At 42.3% G+C, this 21,231-nt stretch overlaps 2 protein-coding genes across 3 annotated transcripts in view; one reads left to right on the forward strand and one right to left on the reverse strand.

The window, feature by feature from the left end:
* LOC119967561 (V-type proton ATPase subunit C 1-A-like) overlaps positions 1 to 13,043 on the reverse strand; it is a 144,618-nt gene extending 131,575 nt beyond the window's left edge. The window contains exons 1-4 of one of the 2 annotated variants that reach the window (XM_038800259.1): positions 12,701 to 13,043; positions 11,696 to 11,859; positions 11,354 to 11,421; positions 529 to 614 (exon numbers count right to left, since the gene is read on the reverse strand). In XM_038800259.1, the coding sequence (XP_038656187.1) occupies positions 529 to 614; positions 11,354 to 11,421; positions 11,696 to 11,824 (283 nt within the window). In that variant the 5' untranslated portion in view covers positions 11,825 to 11,859; positions 12,701 to 13,043. Of the gene's footprint in view, positions 1 to 528; positions 615 to 11,353; positions 11,422 to 11,695; positions 11,860 to 12,451; positions 12,646 to 12,700 lie in introns of those variants that run through there. The other variant, XM_038800260.1, reaches the window with a different exon arrangement.
* A 14-nt stretch (positions 13,044 to 13,057) lies between these two features.
* The window catches only part of nol10 (nucleolar protein 10), a 67,092-nt gene continuing 58,918 nt past the window's right edge, over positions 13,058 to 21,231 (forward strand). The window contains exons 1-2 of the mRNA XM_038800258.1: positions 13,058 to 13,248; positions 19,520 to 19,565. Coding sequence (XP_038656186.1) covers positions 13,183 to 13,248; positions 19,520 to 19,565 — 112 coding nt within the window. The 5' untranslated portion in view covers positions 13,058 to 13,182. The remainder of the gene's footprint in view (positions 13,249 to 19,519; positions 19,566 to 21,231) is intronic.

Here is a 21,231-nt window from a genome sequence, read left to right on the forward strand (position 1 = left end):
CTCCCCGTGTGTGCATGGGTTTCCTCCGGGTGCTCCGGTTTCCTCCCACAGACCAAAGATGTGCAGGTTAGGTGTCTTGGCCATGCTAGATTGCCCTTAGTGTTGGGTGGGGTTACTGGGTTATGGGGATAGGGTGGAGGTGTTAACCTTAGGTAGGTTGCTCTTTCCAGGAGCCGGTGCAGACTCGATGGGCCGAATGGCCTCCTTCTGCACTGTAAATTCTATGATCTTAGGAGCAGATGTAGGCCACCCGGCCATTGCATCTGGTCCACCCATTCAATGAGATCATGACTGGAAAGTTATGCAGTAGCAATAAGAGTTGGGACTGGAAAACATGATTATTTTAAATGTAAGAGTTTAATAGAATACAAATATACTCACCAATTTTATGGCAGGGAACTCTAAAATTGTAAAAGTATTGCATTTTTTGAACAATGTACATCACTCATCTTTCAAAGCTGCAGCATCTTATTGAGTAACTTTCACCTTTGATGGGTGTATACTACAGCATATTTTATAAAAACCCACCTCCATTAGCTAATAGGTTTTCTTGAGCTTTATCCTTGGAATCCTCCATAATATCTGCTGTGTACTGTGCCAACTTCTTTACGATGCTTAGATCGAAACACACATAAGCAGAACCAACTCTAAGTAACTGATGGCAAACATGGTGAGAAATCATTTAAATTAAACATTTAAATTAGTGAAAGAATAGATCTTAGAAGAAAATTAATTGCCATTGAAATTATCCATTAATCGTTTGACATGGTGCATGCTGATGCTAACTAGGTTTCATTCTATACTTTTCCTTTGCTCTCTCTCTCTTCCCCCACCCGCAACTCTCCCCATCGCCCCAAATATCCGTCCCAAAATACCCACAACTCTCTCCGCTACCTGACACATCAGTCCCAAACCTCCACCACCACAATTCTTACTACCCCACTCATCAGTCCCAAAATACCCTACCCCCACAACTCTTCCCACCGCCCCTATCATCAGTCCTATAGCTCCCCAGCCCTACAGCTTCCCTCACCCCACAACTCTCCCTGCCACCCCATACATTCATCCTAAAATCCCACAAAACTCTCCTTGCCACCTCACACACGAATCCCACCACAACTCGCTCTGCGACATCACACATTAGTCCCAAAGGGGGCAGAGATAAACCAGGCAACTACAAGCCAGATGTCAATCATTGGTGGTGGGGAAACCTTGAGGGATAATAATCTGAGATAAATTAATTGTGACTTGGAAAAATATGGATTAATAAATGATAGTCAGCACAGATTTGTTAAAGTTAAATCATGTTCAACTAATTTGATTGATTTCTTTGATGAAGGGAGAGGGTTGATAAAGACAGTGCAGTTGATTTTATATATAGATTTTCAGAAGATGTGCAGATAAAGTAGCACATATATGCAAAAAATGTAAATGGGAATTGGCAGTGTAGATACAACATTGGCCAAGGAGCATAAAGCAAAAGTAGTGTTTGAGTTTTACAGACTGGCAGGAAGTATACAGTGTTATTGTCACCAGGAGTTAGTATTTGGTTCACTAATGTTTTGTGATCAGAATAATGACCTGGGCTTGGGTATAAGGGCATAATTTCAAAGTCTGACGATGGCATGAAAGACAGAAATGCAGTAAAAAGTGAAGAGGACAGTAACCCACATCAGGAGGACACAGAGCGATTGGTGAAATGGGACGACACCTGGCAGATGCAATTTTACACAGAGGCATGTGAATGACGCACTTTGGTAGGAAAAATTAGGAGAAGCAATGGTGCAATTTTAAGTCAGGTGTAGGAACAGAGTCCTGGAAGTGACACATAATCCTTTGAAGGCGGCAGGACAAGATGAGAAGGCTGGTTTTTTTTAAAGAAACATGGGGTCCTGTGAATTATAAACAGAGGTAGAGACTATAAAAGCAAGGATTTATGGTAAACCTTTATAAATAACTGGATTTTGTGCCCAATCCTGGGCATCACACTTTAGGAAGACAGTCTCTGGAGGAGATTTACAAAAATGGTGTCTGGGATCAGAGGCTTCATTTATGTAGAGAGACCAAAGAGCTTATTGTTTTTCTTGGGGGATATATTCAAAATCATAACGGGATTTGATAAAATCAAAGATACTGGACATTTTTAAAATTAATTTCAAACCTACCCACTTCACACAGCGATAGTTATGGTTCCCCAGGTTAGATGGGATTTTGCTGGGGGTGGGGAAGGGCATGTAAAATATACAAGGTGGCCACCCCAATTTGTTTCCCCACAAAGTTTCCTTTTTAAATAAATAATTAATGGGTCAATTATAGCTGTACCAAGCCACCTGACCCAAATAATACACTAACCACTCCATACTATAGCTGGGAGGAGTGGCATGCCATTGTTTAAGCAAACTGCTAAAAAGGCCTGAAGAAAGGGTGCTATGATCTTTTGGGGGGGGGGGGGGGGCTCCCTCTTTGTTCCTCCCACCCCATTTGCCACCAGAACTTATCTCACTCCGTGGGGCCGCCTTACAATGCGTGATGTGGCTGCTGGAACAGATGTGGCTGCTGGAAGTGGTGTGGCCAATCAGATTGGGCGACAGCTCTCAAGGATGGGACATTCTCACACTGAGGAGTAGAAGTCTCACTTTCAGCCTGTTTATCCCACTGGCAGCACATTATGGTTGTGGGGCAGGTTTCTCTTGGTGCAGCTGCCGGTCAACACGTAACAGGAGACGGGAGGGGTGGGGGAAGCATATGCTTCACCCCCCCCCCCCCAACTTGAATCTAGCCACAGAGTTCCAATCAGACCTACTGTTATCATTGGCAGAAGGATCAGTAACCAGATTTAGGGTAATAGCAAAAGAACCAGAGCCATATTTCTTGAATGTAGCTAATTGTTATGCTCTCGAATGCACTGCCTGAAAGGAAATTTAATACGATTTTTGAGAGATTTGGATAGATATTTGAAGGGGGAAACATTTGCAGAATTGTGGAAAGATTAGGGGAGTAGAACATCTTAAAGGGATTGTTAGCTTCTGTGCCAAATTGTTCTATGATTCACTAAACCTCTGTCAAAGTTCAAAGTTAAACGAATGGTTAGAGGCCAACAGCTATTTGCATTGTCAGCTTTTACTGACAATCTTTTTATAAATGATTACTGAGAGGGGGATAGAAACAAAAACTCTTCCCTTCTCGTGACAGCATATTGGTACACAGGTCATGAATTTGAAACAAAGCTTTTGCAAAAACTTTGTAAAAATCAATGGTAACTATGCAAACAAAGATACTCTCATAAGAAAGCAGCAATTAAATGCATTATTTATTCAGAATATGTAACACCCAAAGTTTAAAAAAAAAAATCCTAAACACTGAAACAATACTTTAAATTCAATAATGTTAACAAATCCATTGGGAAAATGTAATCAACTTTATAAGAACTGTAAAAATGCATCTGATTTGCATATTGAAAAATAGAAGGCGGCTATGGCCTATTGGTAATCTTCACATTTTCATTTTTTAAAATTAGAATGTAATGGCATAATCTGAATGATGTTCCTTAGTGTTCCCGTAGACTTGAGACTGCAAAATTCACCAGGATTCAGTTACATTGGGTTCAAACCTTGGTCAATAAAGAGTGGAATCACATATAGGAAAGGTATTTTTTATTCATTTGTGGCATATGGGCGTCGCTGGCTAGGTCAGCTTTCATCCCTAATTTTCCTTGGGAAGGTGATGCCTTCTTGAACCGCTGCAGTCTATTTGATGTTGGTACACTCACAAAGCAGTGATCAGGGTATTTCCAGTATTTTAACCCAGCGATAGTGAAGGACTGGCGCTGTATTTCCAAATTGGGATGGGGCGTGGCTTGGAGTGGAAGGTTTCCCGTATCTGCGTCTCTTGTCCTTCTAGACAGTAGTGGTCATGGGTTTGGAAGGTAAACCCAGAGGGCGCAGGGCTGGAGAGGGGATACTCCCTATATTGACCATTCCCACATCCTCCACATCACATGGGCCCTACTACTCAAGTGAGGTGTACCAGCCTTTTGAAAGAAAGGCCTCACTGGGAGGGAAGCTCCAAGCTGGGATCTTAACCTGGATCCCTGTAGATTGAAGCTTTATTTTTAATTTATGAATCCCATGGAACCAGTAAAAGAAGCAGCTCATGGGTGGGTTCCCTGATACAGGAAGCACTGACACCCTCTAGTCTACCTCACATGTCTTCTAGGGTTTGCTATTGTGTTTCAGTCCCAACCTTCGAAGAACGTGGTGGCACAGTGATTAGCACTGCTGCTTCACAGCTCCAGGGTCCCAAGTTCAATTCCGGCCTCAGGTGACTGTGTGGAGTTTGTACTTTCTCCCCATGTCTGCATGCGTTTCCTCCAGGTGCTCCGGTTTCCTCCCACAGTCCAAGGATGTGCAGGTTAGGTAGGTTGGCCATGCTAAATTGCCTCTCAGCTTCCAAAAGGTTAGGTGGGGTTACTGGGTTGCTGGGATAGGGTGAAGGCATAGAGTGCTCTTCCCAAGGGCTGGTGCAGACCCGATGGGCCAAATGGCCCCCTTTTGCACTGTAAATTCTATGAACATTGCAGGTTCGAGAGGTTGAATAGCTGACTCACATTTCTATATTTCTAAGTCCCACTGCACACATGATAGGCTGGATTTCATGTTTCTCCCACTGGCAGTTTTGAAGGGGACATGTAAAGTCCAGCAGTTGGCCTCCCCCCCCCCCCCCCCCCCCCCCCCCCCAAAACCAACTCATAACCTGTCTAAAGTTTGATTTGCGGGGGCCGGGGGGAGGGGGGGGAAGAGACATCGGGCCCTTGGGACCTCACACGGTCTCATCCAGCCATCATGATATTTTACCTGCGACATGGGAAGGCCTACATCATGCAAGGTGTCCTCCAGCTTTATCTGCGTGGGCTGGTGTCAAGACAAGTGGGAGGGCACCCTCCTTTGAGGACCTCGGGGCCCATCGGAGGTACCCTAGCCAAGATCAACAGCCGCCCTCTACACCCGCTTTAACACTCTCCTGGCTTCCTGAAGCTGCTCCTCCCCCACCAGCACCCCACCTCTTCAGTCAAACCCGCGCCTCAATCACTGTCAGTACGGGCTCTCAGCATTGGGAACTATTTGTAGTCCCTGTCATGACTACTGTTGGTGCTGCTGGGATTACAGAGCTGCCACTCTAAGGCATGACCTTCTCCCAAGATGGGATGGACGTCTCGTAGAACATAGAATTGTGCAGCACAGAACAGGCCCTTCGGCCCACGATGTTTTGCCGAACTAGTCTGAAACTAAGATCACATCAACCTACTCCCAATCATTCTAGTGCACTCCATATGCCTATCCAATAACCGCTTGAAAGTTCCTAAAGAGTCCGACTCCACTACCATAGTTGGGAGTGCGTTCCACACCCCAACCACTCTCTGAGTAAAGAACCTACCTCTAACATCCTTCCTATATCTTCCACCATGAACCTTATGGTTATGCCCCCTTGTAACAGCTCCAATGAGAGAAGTCCTAGCTCCCTCAACCTTTCCTCACAAGACCTACCCTCCAATCCAGGCAGCATCCTGGTAAATCTCTTTGCACCCTTTCTAATGCTTCCACATCCTTCCTATAATGAGGTGACCAGAACTGCACACAATACTCCAAATGTGGTCTAACCAAGGTCTTGTAGAGTTGCAGCATAACCTCGCGGCTCTTAAACTCAATCCCCCTGTTAATAAATGCTAACACACTATAGGCTTTCTTCACTGCTCTATCCACTTAGGTGGCAACTATGGACATGAACTCCGAGATTTCTCTGCTCCTCCGCAATTTGCAGAACCCTGTCGTTAACTCTGTAATCCGCATTCAAATTTGTCCGACCAAAATTAATCACCTCACACTTATCAGGGTTAAACTCCATCTGCCACTTTTCAGCCCAGCTCTGCATCCTATCAATGTCTCTTTTCAGCCTACAACAGCCCTCCACATTATCCACTACTCCACCAATCTTGGTGTCATCAGCAAATGTACTAACTCAACCTTCAACTCCATCATCCAAGTCACTGATAAAAATCACAAATGGCAGAGGACCCAGCACTGATCCCTGTGGTACACGCTGGTGATTGGGCTCCAGGATGAAAATTTACCATCTACCACCACCCTGTGTCTTCCATGTGATAGCCAGTTACTGATCCAATCGGCTAAATTTCCCTCTATGCCATGCCTCCTTACTTTCTGCATGAGCCGACCATGGGGTACCTTATCAAATGCCTTACTAAAATCCATATATACAACATCAACTGCTCTATCTTCGTCTTACTTAGTTACCACCTCAAAGAATACAATCAAACTTGTGAGGCAAGACTTACCCCTCACAAATCTGTGCTGACTATCCTGGATTAAGCTGTATCTTTCCAAATGATCATAAATCCTATCCCCCAGGATCCTTTCCAATAATTTACCTATGACCGAAGTGAGACTAACCGGCCTATAAGTCCCAGGGTTATACCTATTCCCTTTCTTGAACAAGGGGACAGCATTCGCCTCTCTCCAGTCTTCTGGCACTATTCCTGTAGACAGTGAGGACATAAAGATCAAAGCCAAAGGCTCTGCAATCTCATCCCTCGCCTCCCAATGAATCCCAGGATATATCCCATCAGGCCCAGGGGACTTATCTAAATTTCTCAATTTCTAACACCTCTTCCTTCCGAATATCTACCTCCTCCAGCCTACCAGCCTGTATTGCACTATCCTCCTCAACACCATGGGCCTTCTCCTTTGTGAACACTGAAGAAAAGTATTCATTTAGGGCCTCTCCTATATCTTCAGACTCCATGCACACGTTCCCACTACTTTTCCTTGACTGGCCCTAACTTCACCTTGGTCTCGCCTTAAAGCAATTATTGCTGCTCCCAGCATTAATTTGCTGAGGGTCAAATGTCAGGATTTTGGGCATACTCCCACCCAGAATTTTAGCCATGATATCCTCTGCTTTCAGTTTCCACACTGAAATCTCTCTGAATGATAATTGCCAGGTTTAGTGCAACATTAGTCAAGTTAATGTCAGGAATTGGTTGAAGCTGCTCAAACTAATTTCATGTATGATATAATGCTGGCATTGGACTGGGGTGAGCACAGTAAGAAGTCTTACACCACCGGGTTAAAGTCCAACAGGTTTGATTCAAATCACTATCTTTCAGAACACTGCTCCTTTCTCAGGTGAATGTAGAGGTAGGTTACAGAAATATATATATATAGACAAAGTCAAAGATGCAAGACGATACTTTGAATGCGAGTCTTTGCAAATAATTAAGTCTTTACAGATCCAGAGAGAGGGATAATCACAGGTTAAAGAGGTGTGAATTGTCTCAAACCAGGACATGTAATTTTACGTAGGAATCATACAGCTAGAGGAAAGAGAAGAATTCTATTCCATTTTTCTGGATAAATTCAACCATAAGCATAAGGAAGGACAATGTGTCACAAAGTGGTGATGGCAGGAAGCACTCCTTCACAGAAAAGGTAGTAGAAATCTGGAATTTTCTGTCCAAAAAGTCATTCAAAATTTCAAAACTGAGGCTGATAGATTTTTGTTAGGTAAGGATATTAAGGGTTTCTGAACTAGGGCAGGTCGATGGAGTTAAGATGCAAAGCAGCAAAGATCTAATTGGATGTTGGAAAAGACCTCGGGGACTATTAACCCACTAATCCACTTAGATCTCCAGTATTTTTGAATTGCATGTAAATGCATGCTTTAAGGGTGATAGTCTGGTTCTAAAGAACTTTTGTATTTAATATTCAATATTATTTCAATATTTAATCCTGTCATAATTAATTATTGTTCCAGTTATGAAAGAAAAAGCAGATTCCAAACTCTATCCTGCTGCTGTACGACTGCTGACCGTTTTTAGTGGAACAATGATCATTATATTTCTGGTTGCAATCACATGCTGTCTGTCTGTTTTACTATATTTCCTTCCACCAACATACAAGATAGTCATTACTAGAAAAGAAGACTGCTCATATTAATCAACTGTTCATATTAATCAACAAGTGAAATATAATTAAACAGCTACTGTACTTCCATTGACGATAAAATATGGAAATTATAATGCCAAGATAAGACTGTTATTTACATTGTAAAAAGTATGGCAACATTCCAGATTCCATCAGTCGGTAGTCGTTGCTTCAGGCATTCCCGTGCAAGAGAAACAAAATGTGACTGTACCTTTCAGTGAGCTGGAATACTGATGTCAGTGGGCGTCTCGCTGGACATCTGGCTGCTGCAGCAGAGCATTTTGTATCTGGTTTTCCATGAAGAGTACAAAATGAGCAGGAAGGGAACCACCGTTTTATTTGGTGCACAGAGGGTTTGGCAACATGCTGCTTTAATGTGGTTGGACCTTTGTGTATCAATTTGTTGGCTGAGTTGATCCACACATTTGGAGCTATGGTCAAAGAGCCTAAAGTCACAAATTTCTGACTCGAGGTCAAGGATGCTATCAACTCCGTCAACATTGATCAAAGATCAAAAATCAAGTCCGACAGATTGGTGGCTTTGTAATATATATTAAGTATATATTGTCATGTGAGAGTACCTTTAAGAAATGGGTGTTTATAAATGTGTGTGTATATAAATATCTGTAGTGAGAATACCTTTAAGAAAAAGGAGGTTTTAATGATTCTAACTCAAAGTGGCGAATCAAATCCAGATGACTGTGAATTTGACATACCTCAAATTAAATTGGAAAATGAGGATGTTCTTAAAAGTTGGGATAAATTGTTGAGTTACCTTCCAGAGGAAAAAAAAACTTACCTGAGAGTAATTGCTATCACGTGGGCAAGTTTGTGGAGGTAATTTAGGAAGTACTGATATGGCTATACATGATGTAGATGTGGAAGATGCTGTTCCAATCAAACAACATCCATATAGACTTAACCCTTTAAAATTGGCACAGGTTAACAAAGAGATTGAGAGTATGCTTAAAAATGGCACAATTGAAGGGGGTTGCAGCCAATGGAGCTCACCCATAGTGACGGTACCTAAACCAGACGGTACCGAATGGTTGTGTGTAGACCAAAGAAAGGTTAATGCAGTTACAAGAACGGACTCTTATCCTATCCCACATTTGGAGGATTGTCCCATCAGCTTTTATTTCCAAACTGGATTTACTTAAAGGTACTTAAAGGCAGGTACCTTTATCCAAAGGGGCAAAGGAGATTTCAGCTTTTGTGACTCCAGATGGTATATACCAATTCAAAGTTATGCCATTTGGCATGAAAAACGCCCCAGCCACTTTTCAACGGTTAACTAACAAAGTTGTTTCAGGATTACCCAATTGTTCGGTATACATCGACAATCTGGTCATTTTCAGCCAGACATGGAAAGAACATTTAAAACATCTGATGGAGTTATTCGATCAACTTCAGGAGGCGGGTTTGGTGATAAACCTAGCAAAAGTGAATTTGGAAAAGCCCAAGTCACTTTGGCTATACAATCGGACAGGGTGGAATGGTCACACTGGATGTGAAACCAACAGTTATTGAGTAGTTTCCGATACTCTCAAGACAAAGGGAAATAATGTGATTTCTAGGCATGGTTGGATTTGTTCGAACATTGGTGAAAGATTTTTGTAGCATGATAGCCCCACTGACGGACTTGCTCAAGAAGCATAACAAATTCCAGTGGACAGGCATGTGTTGGAGAATTACAAGGGACTCTATGATCAGATTGAACTAAAGTATCTGACTTTAAAGAAAAGTGCCGAGGCATAGAGAAATGGACAGATCATGCAAGGACCTCCTTGTTCAAAGAGACTGTCAATCGAGAAGGATTTCAGTTGGAGGAAGAAAAACGGAAAAAATGGACTGTATTATTATACCTGTTTGCGTGTGTTTTTTTAAACGATAAAGTATATTTTCTGTGTGCATTTCTTAAAGGATGGTGAAAAGGTGAAAAATGAAACCATCTTGAAGTTGATGGTTTTTTTTCTTGGGGGGGAGGTGTCATGTGAGAGTACCTTTAAGAAATGGGTATGTATAGAAATATCTGTGGTGAGAATACCTTTAAGAAATGGGTGTTTATTACTGCAGTGATGTCAGAATGGGTGAAGCTGGGCTGTCTGTCAGCTTTTTACTTTTGTTTTGGGCTGTTCGCTGCAGGGTGTGTTTTAGTTTTGTTTTCAGTGCTGGATAGCTGTAGTCATCGCCAGAATGTGTATTAGAATCTCTCTCTGTAATCTAAAGATTGTAAATCTATCCTGGTGATTTAAAACTAATAACAGTAGTGAATTTAACCTGATGTGCTTCTGGTAAAAGGTGTTTTAAGTCTTATGGATGTTGAAAGGAAAGCTTAAAAGATTACTTAGTGCTGTATTCTTTGGGGGTTTTATTTGAATTAATGGTTGCTAAGATGTTCACTGTATGTTTTAAAAAGGTTAACTTGGGTTCATAGAATAAATATTGTTTTGCTTTAAAAAATACTTTTCCATTTCTGCTGTACCACACCTGTAGAGTGGGCTGTGTGCTCCCCATACCACAATCTATTAAAAGTTGTGGGTCAGGTGAACTCCATGATAAACTTTGGAGTTCTCTAAACCATGGCCCATAACAATATCACTACGTTACCTGGATTTTTCCTATCAGTTGCTTTTCTGGCCTGACAAAATACCTCAATTCTCTTTTTCCTTTGCACATTTATTGACAGGATAACTTTAGAAACATTAACAACGTTCAAAAGGCATCTTGACAAGTACATGGTTAGGATAGGTATAGAGGAATACGGCACCAGGAAGTGCTGAGGGTTTTGGTCAAGGTTAGTATCATAACCAGTATAGGCTTGTCGGGCCGAAGACCTGTTCCTGTGCTGTATTGTTCTTTGTAAACTAGTGTGGATTCATCTCGAATTACACTTGAACATGGAACCCGCCTTTTTAGATAATATGTTTGGGAGTCACAATATTTCACACTTGTTGGTTAGAAATCAAAAAATGGTTAGAAATCAAAAATGTTCTTAAGCCAGATTTACCACATGTTAAGCAAACGTTTACATTCTGCTTTCACAAGAAAAGCCATTCGATTTTAAGATTGCCTGCTCCTTTATTTATTTTTTTAACATCAGTTTATGTTTTCATCTTTACGTCATCTTGTCTTGTGAATTATGCGTGGTTTCTGAGTTTGGCTGTTGGATGAAACTAGAGCCTTGCAGACCTGTTGCCCTATGGTAAAACCAATTTGGACAAAGCTGCCTGAACTGGATGAAATCTGCATTCAGTCGGTTCAGGAAGAAGGAACACACACTTACAGCTGGAAACCGGTGTGCTAATCAAATAGGCTTCAACTCATTTGTGTACAGTAAATAACATGTGTTTTACCCCTCAACAAACGTATCGAGTTTTCCGAGTTCATCTGAGAGTCCAACCAATGAATCTAATGTCCCCACCTAAGAGAAAATAGAGAGCACTGTGAGGTGTGTTGCTTATTAATAAACTAATGGCAGCAGTGAAATAACACATCCAAAGTAGTCACATGCTGGACTTATTCAAGATTATGTAATCTTTAATAATATATACAATGAACTAGTTTGAAACTCGTGCAATACTGAAAGTGTTTGATAAACTGTACCCTTATTACACTAGCACCATATATCTGCTACTTTGTACACTTAAATGTTTCTAGACAGGTGGTTTTCATGAGGGGTAAGGAACAAAAGTTACCTTGAGTTCAGGAATCGGGAATTTATAATTATTTGATAAACTGGCTTTTTCAGTCACGGTGTTCATTCTTTCCCATATTTGTTGGTTCGATTTGTCCACAGGGGCTGAAATTAACCAGTATTCGCTCATGTTGTCCCGGGGCACTGTGGGCTGCACTGCACCTACTGTGTGTCCAAAAAAAAAGTTAAAGAAAGTCTGGCAGAGTGAAAGAACTTCATAGTCATCATCATCTATGTATCAATATCAACACCATCATCTATGTATCAATATCAACACTAAATTAATTGTTCGGACTTCAACTTGAACAAGCAGACCAGACAACGATCTCAATAGATCCTGCCTACCAATCAAGGGGAAAAAATAGATCTTTCCGCGCAAGTTCCTTGGATTTATTATTATACCATCGATATTGGGGTAATTTGGTCGTGGGTATCTTCTTCAACACAGGAGTCGTTTGCAATTCATGTCACTGTATGCTGAAATCTGCTTGGCAATTCACATACTGTGATCTACACATATCATAAACGGACATCGCAGTTACAGTGCAAAATGCGAACAGTTAAATTATCACATTTAACGGCGAGTTGCCGTTCACCGTAAAGTAGCACGATTAACAGACTGCATATGTCTAAATAATTACTTTTACCATTAATTACAGCGAATTGCGAAATGGAAAACTTCACTAAACGTACGTTATGCCCGTCATCAAATGAACAATCATGTCTTTCGGAGAGTGAAATAGTGTTCTATACTCACGATTGTGGTCTTCGCAGCCAGATCAGTTCACCTTTCACAATTCTTGTTCCTACTATGCACTTTAATGTATTTTTAAAATAATTTCTGTTTGTACTTAATAAAGAGTTCGGGTATTGTATCGTTACTGAAGTATTAAACAGGGTAAAATCAGGCAGATTACGTCCTCCTGCCACAAACAAATCAACTACTGTATTACATATCACATTTTAAAAATGAATTGTGAAATAAAAGAAACGTCATTCACATTACCTCAGAAATACTGGACTTGGCAATGCCCTTACAAGAAATCGCTTTGCCTCTCAATTTTGCAATTCCCTTATCATTTCGTTCCAAGTTATTGCCGATTTACTAATTACTCCCTAACTTTTGATGTATCACTGAGAAGGCGAGTGCTGGCAATGAAAGCCCCTCTTTTAGTTGCTGAATTTCCTTGCTGTTTTCCCTCTCCCTCCCCAAGGAACCCGAACTTGCATACAACCAAAACAAATGTTACAGGTGAGGCAGGAGGCTCCGCTCCTTGTGCGCAGAACTGGCTGCGCAGCGCGCCCCGCTTAACATAATCGACCACGCCCCCCTCATTTGCAAGCCGATTGTATTTGCATAATTCCTTTTCCGGTTGTCCTTTGAACTCTCTCCGATCTTGAATGGCGGGCGGGGGGTCATAGCACGACTTTCTAGCCAAGCGCGTGCACGGGATTGCAGTCAATGTTGAATGAGCGGCCGGTGACACCATGCAGGTCTCGAGTGTGAATGACGTGAAGATTTACAACCTGAGTTACGGCAGGTCGCTGCCGGAGGTGAGTGAGTGGCTCGCGCGTGTTAGAGGGGCAGGTGTTGGTCGCGAGCCGCTGGCCGCTCCGTCCAGGCTCTGTACCGGTCATCATGGCGGCTCCTGGGTGCCAACCAGCCCCCAAGCACACCGGCCGAGCTGCGGGCTGGGCAAGGCACTGGCATCCAATGTTTGTGAAAGAGCAGAGCTGGGAAAGGGGGTTCTATCTTTTCTAATGCCATTTTCCAGCATTTAGCCTTGTATGCTGTGGAGTTGCAATTGCTCATCTGAATGTTGAGGGAGACCCTTCCTCTACCACACCAGTGTGGCAGTGAGTTCCACATTCCCATCACCCTCTAGGTGAACATGTTTTTCCTCAAATTCTCTCTTAATCAACTGCTCATTAACTTAAATCTATGCCCCCGGGTTATTGACCTCGCTACTAAGGGGAATATCTTTTTCCTGTCTATGCCCTTCATAATTTCATACATCTCAAACAGGTCTCCCCTCAGTCTTCTCAGCTCTAAGGAGAACAACCCCAGATATGCCTGACACCAGAATGTCAAAGTAATGGCTCGACTCAGAACTTGGTCTCAATAGGAGGCTCTCGAGGACCGCAGAAATGCTTTTGGGGTGCTTTTAAAGCATCCCTGGAGAGGTAGAATTACCTGCCAGCTCATGGGTGAACCTGGCTTGTGGACTGAGTAAAAGGGAGACGGCTCATTTTGGGAAGGCACTGAGCAAATGGAAATACTTTGTCAAGATCTTGCAGAGGTGCAATCGAGGCATGGGAGAATACATGCAAACCTTCAAACAACCCATCTACCCAACCCTTCAAACACTCTGCCTCGCATGAGAGCCCTCAAATTGCACATTGTGTCCCTAAATAGCTGATAAATCCATCAAATCATAGAATGACTACTACACAGAAGGAGGTCATTTAGTTTGTTGAACCTGTGCCAGCTCTCTGCAAAAGTAAGTCTCACTCCCCCGGAATTGTTTTCTCTTCAGACGCTCATCCAGTTTCCTTTAGAAAACCATGGTTGAATCTGTCTCCAGCACATTCGTGTCCATTCCAGATCTTGACCATTTGCTGTGTAAAATGTTTTCCCTTCTGTCACTTGTTTTTTTATGCCAATTGGCTTAAATCAATGTCCTTTGATTCTTGGCCCTTCCACCAATGGGAACAATTTATCTCTGTATCTACATCCCTTGTGATTTGAACACATTTCTATCAAATCTCTTGCCTTTTTCTGTAAAGAGAACAAGCTCTGCTTCTCCAGCTGGCATTGAGCTGCGTAGGGAAGAAGTGTTGGCAATTCTGGACAAGGTGAAAATAGATAAGTCCCCGGGGCCGGATGGGATTTATCCTAGGATTCTCTGGGAAGCCAGGGAAGAGATTGCTGAGCCTTTGGCTTTGATTTTTAGGTCATCATTGGCTACAGGAATAGTGCCAGAGGACTGGAGGATAGCAAATGTGGTCCCTTTGTTCAAGAAGGGGAGTAGAGATAACCCCGGTAACTATAGGCCGGTGAGCCTAACGTCTGTGGTGGGTAAGGTCTTGGAGAGGATTATAAAAGATACGATTTATAATCATCTAGATAGGAATAATATGATTAGGGATAGTCAGCATGGTTTTGTGAAGGGTAGGTCATGCCTCACAAACCTTATCGAGTTCTTTGAGAAGGTGACTGAACAGGTAGACGAGGGTAGAGCAGTTGATGTGGTGTATATGGATTTCAGTAAAGCGTTTGATAAGGTTCCCCACGGTCGGCTATTGCAGAAAATACGGAGGCTGGGGATTGAGGGTGATTTAGAGATGTGGATCAGAAATTGGCTAGTTGAAAGAAGACAGAGAGTGGTAGTTGATGGGAAATGTTCAGAATGGAGTTCAGTTACGAGTGGCGTACCACAAGGATCTGTTCTGGGGCCGTTGCTGTTTGTCATTTTTATAAATGACCTAGAGGAGGGCGCAGAAGGATGGGTGAGTAAATTTGCAGACGACACTAAAGTCGGTGGAGTTGTAGACAGTGCGGAAGGATGTTGCAGGTTACAGAGGGACATAGATAAGCTGCAGAGCTGGGCTGAGAGGTGGCAAATGGAGTTTAATGTGGAGAAGTGTGAGGTGATGCACTTTGGAAAGAATAACAGGAATGCGGAATATTTGGCTAATGGTAAAATTCTTGGTAGTGTGGATGAGCAGAGGGATCTCGGTGCCCATGTACATAGATCCCTGAAAGTTGCCACCCAGGTTGATAGGGTTGTGAAGAAGGCCTATGGTGTGTTGGCCTTTATTGGTAGAGGGATTGAGTTCCGGAGCCATGAGGTTATGTTGCAGTTGTACAAAACTCTAGTACGGCCGCTTTTGGAGTATTGCGTACAGTTCTGGTCGCCTCATTATAGGAAGGACGTGGAAGCTTTGGAACGGGTGCAGAGGAGATTTACCAGGATGTTGCCTGGTATAGAGGGAAAATCTTATGAGGAAAGGCTGATGGACTTGAGGTTGTTTTCGTTAGAGAGAAGAAGGTTAAGAGGTGACTTAATAGAGGCATACAAAATGATCAGAGGGTTAGATAGGGTGGACAGCGAGAGCCTTCTCCCGCGGATGGGGGTGGCTAGCACGAGGGGACATAGCCTTAAATTGAGAGGTAATAGATATAGGTCAGAGGTGGGTTTTTTACGCAAAGAGTGGTTAGGCCGTGGAATGCCCTACCTGCAACAGTAGTGAACTCGCCAACATTGAGGGCATTTAAAAGTTTATTGGATAAGCATATGGATGATAAGGGCATAGTGTAGGTTAGATGGCCTTTAGTTTTTTTTTCCATGTCGGTGCAACATCGAGGGCCGAAGGGCCTGTACTGCGCTGTATCGTTCTATGTTCTATGTTCCAGTCTGTCCACAGAACTCATTTCTTCAACCCTGCAGCCATTCTCATAAATATCTTTGCACCCTCTCTAAAGTTTCTTCATAGCTTGCTTGCTTTTATGCACTACTTCTATTTATGGAGTTCTGGATCTTGTAAGCTTTTTAAATCACAACCTCAACCTGCCCTGCCACCCCACCTTCAATAATCTATGTGCATATGCCCCCATATCTGCCTATTCTTGCACCCATTTTTAGAATTGTACCCTTTGTTTTATTTTCCAAACTTGTTATTTTACTACTTTATTCCCACCATGTATCACTTCACAATTTCCTTCATTATATTGCATTATATTCCTTCATTATAGTGCATTATATTGCACTAGCCACATGGCTGGTCTTTCCACCTGCCTTTTTGTGTCAGTCGCCTCTAAGCCTTGTCGTCAGGATGTTTTGAAGTTTTTGCCCTCTGCACCAGGGTATAGGTCATTAATAAATAAGAAGGAAAGCAATGGTTCTAATATGTCCCCTGAGGAACCCCACTGTTTAATACTTTCACTCGTCTGAAAAGCAACCACCATCCTCTACTGTTTTGTCACTTAGCTTTTAATCCGATGGTCTTGAATTTAGCAGACAAACTTATTATGTGGCACTTTATCAATGCCTTTTGGATGTCTGCATACTGCATCAATCGCATTGCCCTCATCAACCTTTTCAAAAAACTCTAGTTAGTTGAACATTATTTTCCTTTTTAACAAATCTGTGCTTTTCTTAATTAATTCACACTTGTCCAACTGGCCTGCAGCCGCGAGGTTTGTCTCTTAAAATATGTCCCAATTTTTCTACTTCTCTGACTCTGCCCCTGTGTCAGAAAGTGCATTATGTCCTGGTGTTTTATTTTAGGGCAAAAAGAAGAATCAACATCGAGTTAAACTGCTCTACGGTGCTACCCTGAAGGCTTAGTCAGTTTATTTATATAGCATCTGAGGTCTCTGGTTTGATGACTGACTTATTTGATTTCAACAAGAGTGGCAACAGCAAAACTAGAATTAGCCTTGGCACCTTCTGGTTTAGGAAGAAAATCCATTGTCTGTCTCCTTCAAATGTCTCTTTTAAATGTGTCGAACAAAATCAGAAGTGTGTGTCCATCATCAAGCGTTTTTACAATTTTCCCTCCAAGCCTACTAAATCATAGATTTCCACTGAAGATCTACAAATTCTCTGTAACCGTTAATCCGCTTTCTCAACTGGCATTGACCTGTTTCTTTTACAGATTTTTATCTCAATAACTACTTTTCATATACTCTCCAACGTAATCACCACGCTATACAGGTTGAAGAATTTGTAAGTTTCTACCTCCTGGTTTGTACTAATGTGTACTATCTCCCACACCATTCCCTCAATTTTTTATTCCAGCAAAAAATGTTTCTTCGTTTCTTAGTTCCCTGCAACTTGGAAATCACCTGACATGTCTATCTGAACCACATGCCATGCCCCAGATATATTGTGCGCGCCAGTGAAAAGTTAAGAACTTCACGAAATAAATATGGCAAAGTTTGAAAGGATTATTGTTTACTTCATACATAGAAAGTAGAAGCAGGAGGAGGCCATTCGGCCCTTAGAGCCTGCTCCGTCATTCATTTTGATCATGGCTGATCATCAGGTTCAATATCCTGATCATGCCTTTCTCTCTCTCTTCTCTCTCCTCCTCCCCCCCCCCGCTATACAACCCGGAAAGCCCAACAATACTACACTTGCAAAAAACAAATGTCAAAAGAACTCCCTCAAGGACCTCTGGGGCCTTGTCCAGTACCTTCTCCACCAACCTGACCAACATCCTCGTGACTTGAGGTACTTTTGCACCTGCTCCACAGTCTGGCGAAGAGGTGCCACTGCCCCCTCAATCATCTTCGACCAGTCGCTCTGCATCTCCTTCCTTTTCTGCCAAAGCCCCTCTTTAATATAGCCAATCACTTTGCTCCATCTGCAGCTTTCCAGCTGCCAACGACCCTTCCGCCTCTGCTATCTTCGTAATTGGAACTGCGCCACGAGCCTCCTCCAACAATTTCACCAGGTTCTTAGTGTTTTTAGCCGGGTCTGTTAGCCTGCAAACATGCCCATCCAGGGGAGAACACCTTCCCCTACATTCTCCACTTCACTCTTGGCCGAATCTACCCAAACCACGGGTGAGAAAGACCGAAACAAGCACCTTCGGGTAGGAGCCGCCCTGTGTGCAACCACTCGCTCCATGGCCGCCACCAGAAGTCTGCCTCTCATAATCTTATACACATCAATCATATATCCCCCTCGGTCATCTCTGAACCTACCCTCAGTAGTTCAAATGCTCCACCCCAAGCAGTATCCTGGTGAATCTCCTCTGCACCCTCTCCAGTGCAATCACTATAGTAATCTCCTATAGTGAGGCAAACAGAACTGCACACAAAGCACTCACAGCTATGGCCTCATCAAAGTTTGGGACAGCTCCGACATAGTCTCCCTACAACTGAACCCTATTAACATATCCTGCTGCCTTTAGGGATCTGTGGATAAGCACCCCAAAATACCACGATTCTTTGCCAGCGGAGGTGGTAGAGGCGGGCACGATAGCATCATTTAAGATGCATCTGGACAGATATATGAACAGGCGGGGAACACAGAGAAGTAGATCCTTGGAAAATAGGCGACAGGTTTAGATAAAGGATCTGGAACGGTGCAGGCTGGGAGGGCCGAAGGGCCTGTTCCTGTGCTGTAATATTCTTTGTTCTCTGAGCTTCCTAGTGTCCTGCTATTCATTGAGTACTCCCTTGTCTTGTTACTCCTTCCGAAGTGCATCACCTCACACTTTTCAGGGTTAAATTCCATCTACCACTGATATGCCCATCTGACTAACCCTTCTATATCTCCCTGCAACTTAAGACTTTCTCACTATTAACTACCCTGCCAATCTTCATATATCACGAACAACAACGGACCGAGCACTGATCTCTGTGGTACACCACTGGACACTGGCCTCCAGTCATGCAAAGATAATATTTTGTTGAGCCATTTGGTATGGGATGCTTCTTCTAAGCCTTTACAGTTAGCTACAATCTTGAGCCCTATATTTCAGGATCATTAATTTAGGTTTCAGTAGTTAATTTTTTAAATAATTTTGCTCTCTGAATCATTCTACAAAAAATATTATATAGTCATATAGGGGCTGTTTAGCACAGGGCTGAATCTCTGGCTTTGAAAGCAGACCAAGGCAGGCCAGCAGCATGGTTCGATTCCCGTATCAGCCTCCCCGAACAGGTGCCGGAATGTGGCGACTAGGAGCTTTTCGCAGTAACTTCATTGAAGCCTACTTGTGACAGTAAGCGATTTTCATTTCATAACTCCAGAACTCCAAATAGCTTTTGTCTGAACTGTAACTATTTGTATTTTTATTTTAATTATAGTGGCTTTCAGATAGAAAAAAGAGAAGTTTACAGAAGAATGATGTCGGTGAGTGCAAAGTTCCACCAGAATGTTTTACCATAATAAACTGAAATATAATTGTAATGTGATATGAGTTTTTGCCTTTTTATTTCTATTTGCGTGGCTGTTTGTAATCTGCTTCCATGCCAATTGCTTATAGATATTGAGATCACGGGCAACATGATGGTGAAATGGTTAGCACTGCAGCCTCACATCGCCGAGGTCCCGGGTCTGGGATTTGATGTCCCAGGTTCGATCCCGGCTCTGGGTCACTGTCCGTGTGGAGTTTGCACATTCTCCCCGTGTTTGCTTGGGTTTCACTCCCACAACCCAAAGATGTACAGAGTAGGTGGATTGGCCATGCTAAATTGCCCTTAATTGGAAAAAAACGAATTGGGCATTCTAAATTTAAAAAATATATATATATATATTGCCATAAGAGTCTGGGGTCCTGATATTCAGTTACAAAGATCAGACTGTTCTTTAACCAGCCTGTCACTTTAAGGCCACTGCTCAAGTACTGCCTTTGGGGAAAGTGTTCACATATATTTATCCTGAGGTCAGTTGCTGAAGGAGTGCAGAAGGCCATTTGATTGTGGAGCTTTAAGTTGGAACTTGCATCATAGAGGTCTTGGCAGCAAGTAAGTAAACTGAACAGATAAATGTAATTGTGATCATGATAAATCTGACAGGGAATAATTATTACTTGACAGGAAGTGTGTGCATATGTGGAAGTAATTTGTTGATCATTTGTAATATTGAATATGGAGAAGTCAGAATATGTATTGCCTTCAAATGAAAATGGTAGATAGTGGGCAGGGTATAGTTGGATTAAGGTGTACACAAGTAAGACTTTTAAAATCCCATGTTCAGTCTGTCCGTCCTTATAAATTTAGAAGATTTTGATTTATTTTTGATCATTAAGTAGTAGAGCTTTGAACAATTTAGGAAACTGAAGTAAAATGGTGGGCGAGGAGCATTTATGCTGTAGCACAGGATGAAGAACTGGAGAAGCTGAATTAAAGGAATGCAAAAGCATCATTGGGCAGATGGGATTTGAGTATAAGTTTACATGTGTGATTCTGATTTAAATGCTGATATCGGAATTTTATAGTTGTGAATCAGTTGACACAATTATGAGTTGATAACTCAGCTTCATAGCAACAAATATGTACAAATGTAGAATTTTTTTAAGTATCGTGAGACATTTTGGAAGCGCATTCTTCTTGTTATTTCCTTTGCACAGCACCTTGGAGAATCTGGAATGTTAAAGAAACACCTGCAAGCTGTTAGTCTTGTAGAAGCAAGATTGGTATATGTATGCATTAGGAAATCTGTTATGGTAAATTAGTTGCAAATCGTACGGAACTTGGGAGTTAATTCTGGTGTTTACCAGGCCTTCCCTGGTGTCTAAGAAGAATTGGTTCAATTAAGACTGACGCAACATAACTAGCTTGCCACTAACTTGCTAAATTTATTTTTATTCTCGCTCATGCACGTTTCTTCCGCAGAAAATGCAGGATAAACGCAGCAGGTCTGACATCATCTGTGGAGAAAGAAACAGAATTAAATGTTTATTTCTCCACAGATGCTGCCAGACCTGCTGAGTTTATACAACGTTTTCTGTTTTTATTTCAGATTTTCAGCGTCCACAGTGTTTTGCTTTTACACAGATTCTGGTAATTTACTGCGG

The sequence above is a fragment of the Scyliorhinus canicula genome, chromosome 6, assembly GCF_902713615.1.
Source record: "Scyliorhinus canicula chromosome 6, sScyCan1.1, whole genome shotgun sequence".
Classification (NCBI taxonomy): domain Eukaryota; kingdom Metazoa; phylum Chordata; class Chondrichthyes; order Carcharhiniformes; family Scyliorhinidae; genus Scyliorhinus; species Scyliorhinus canicula.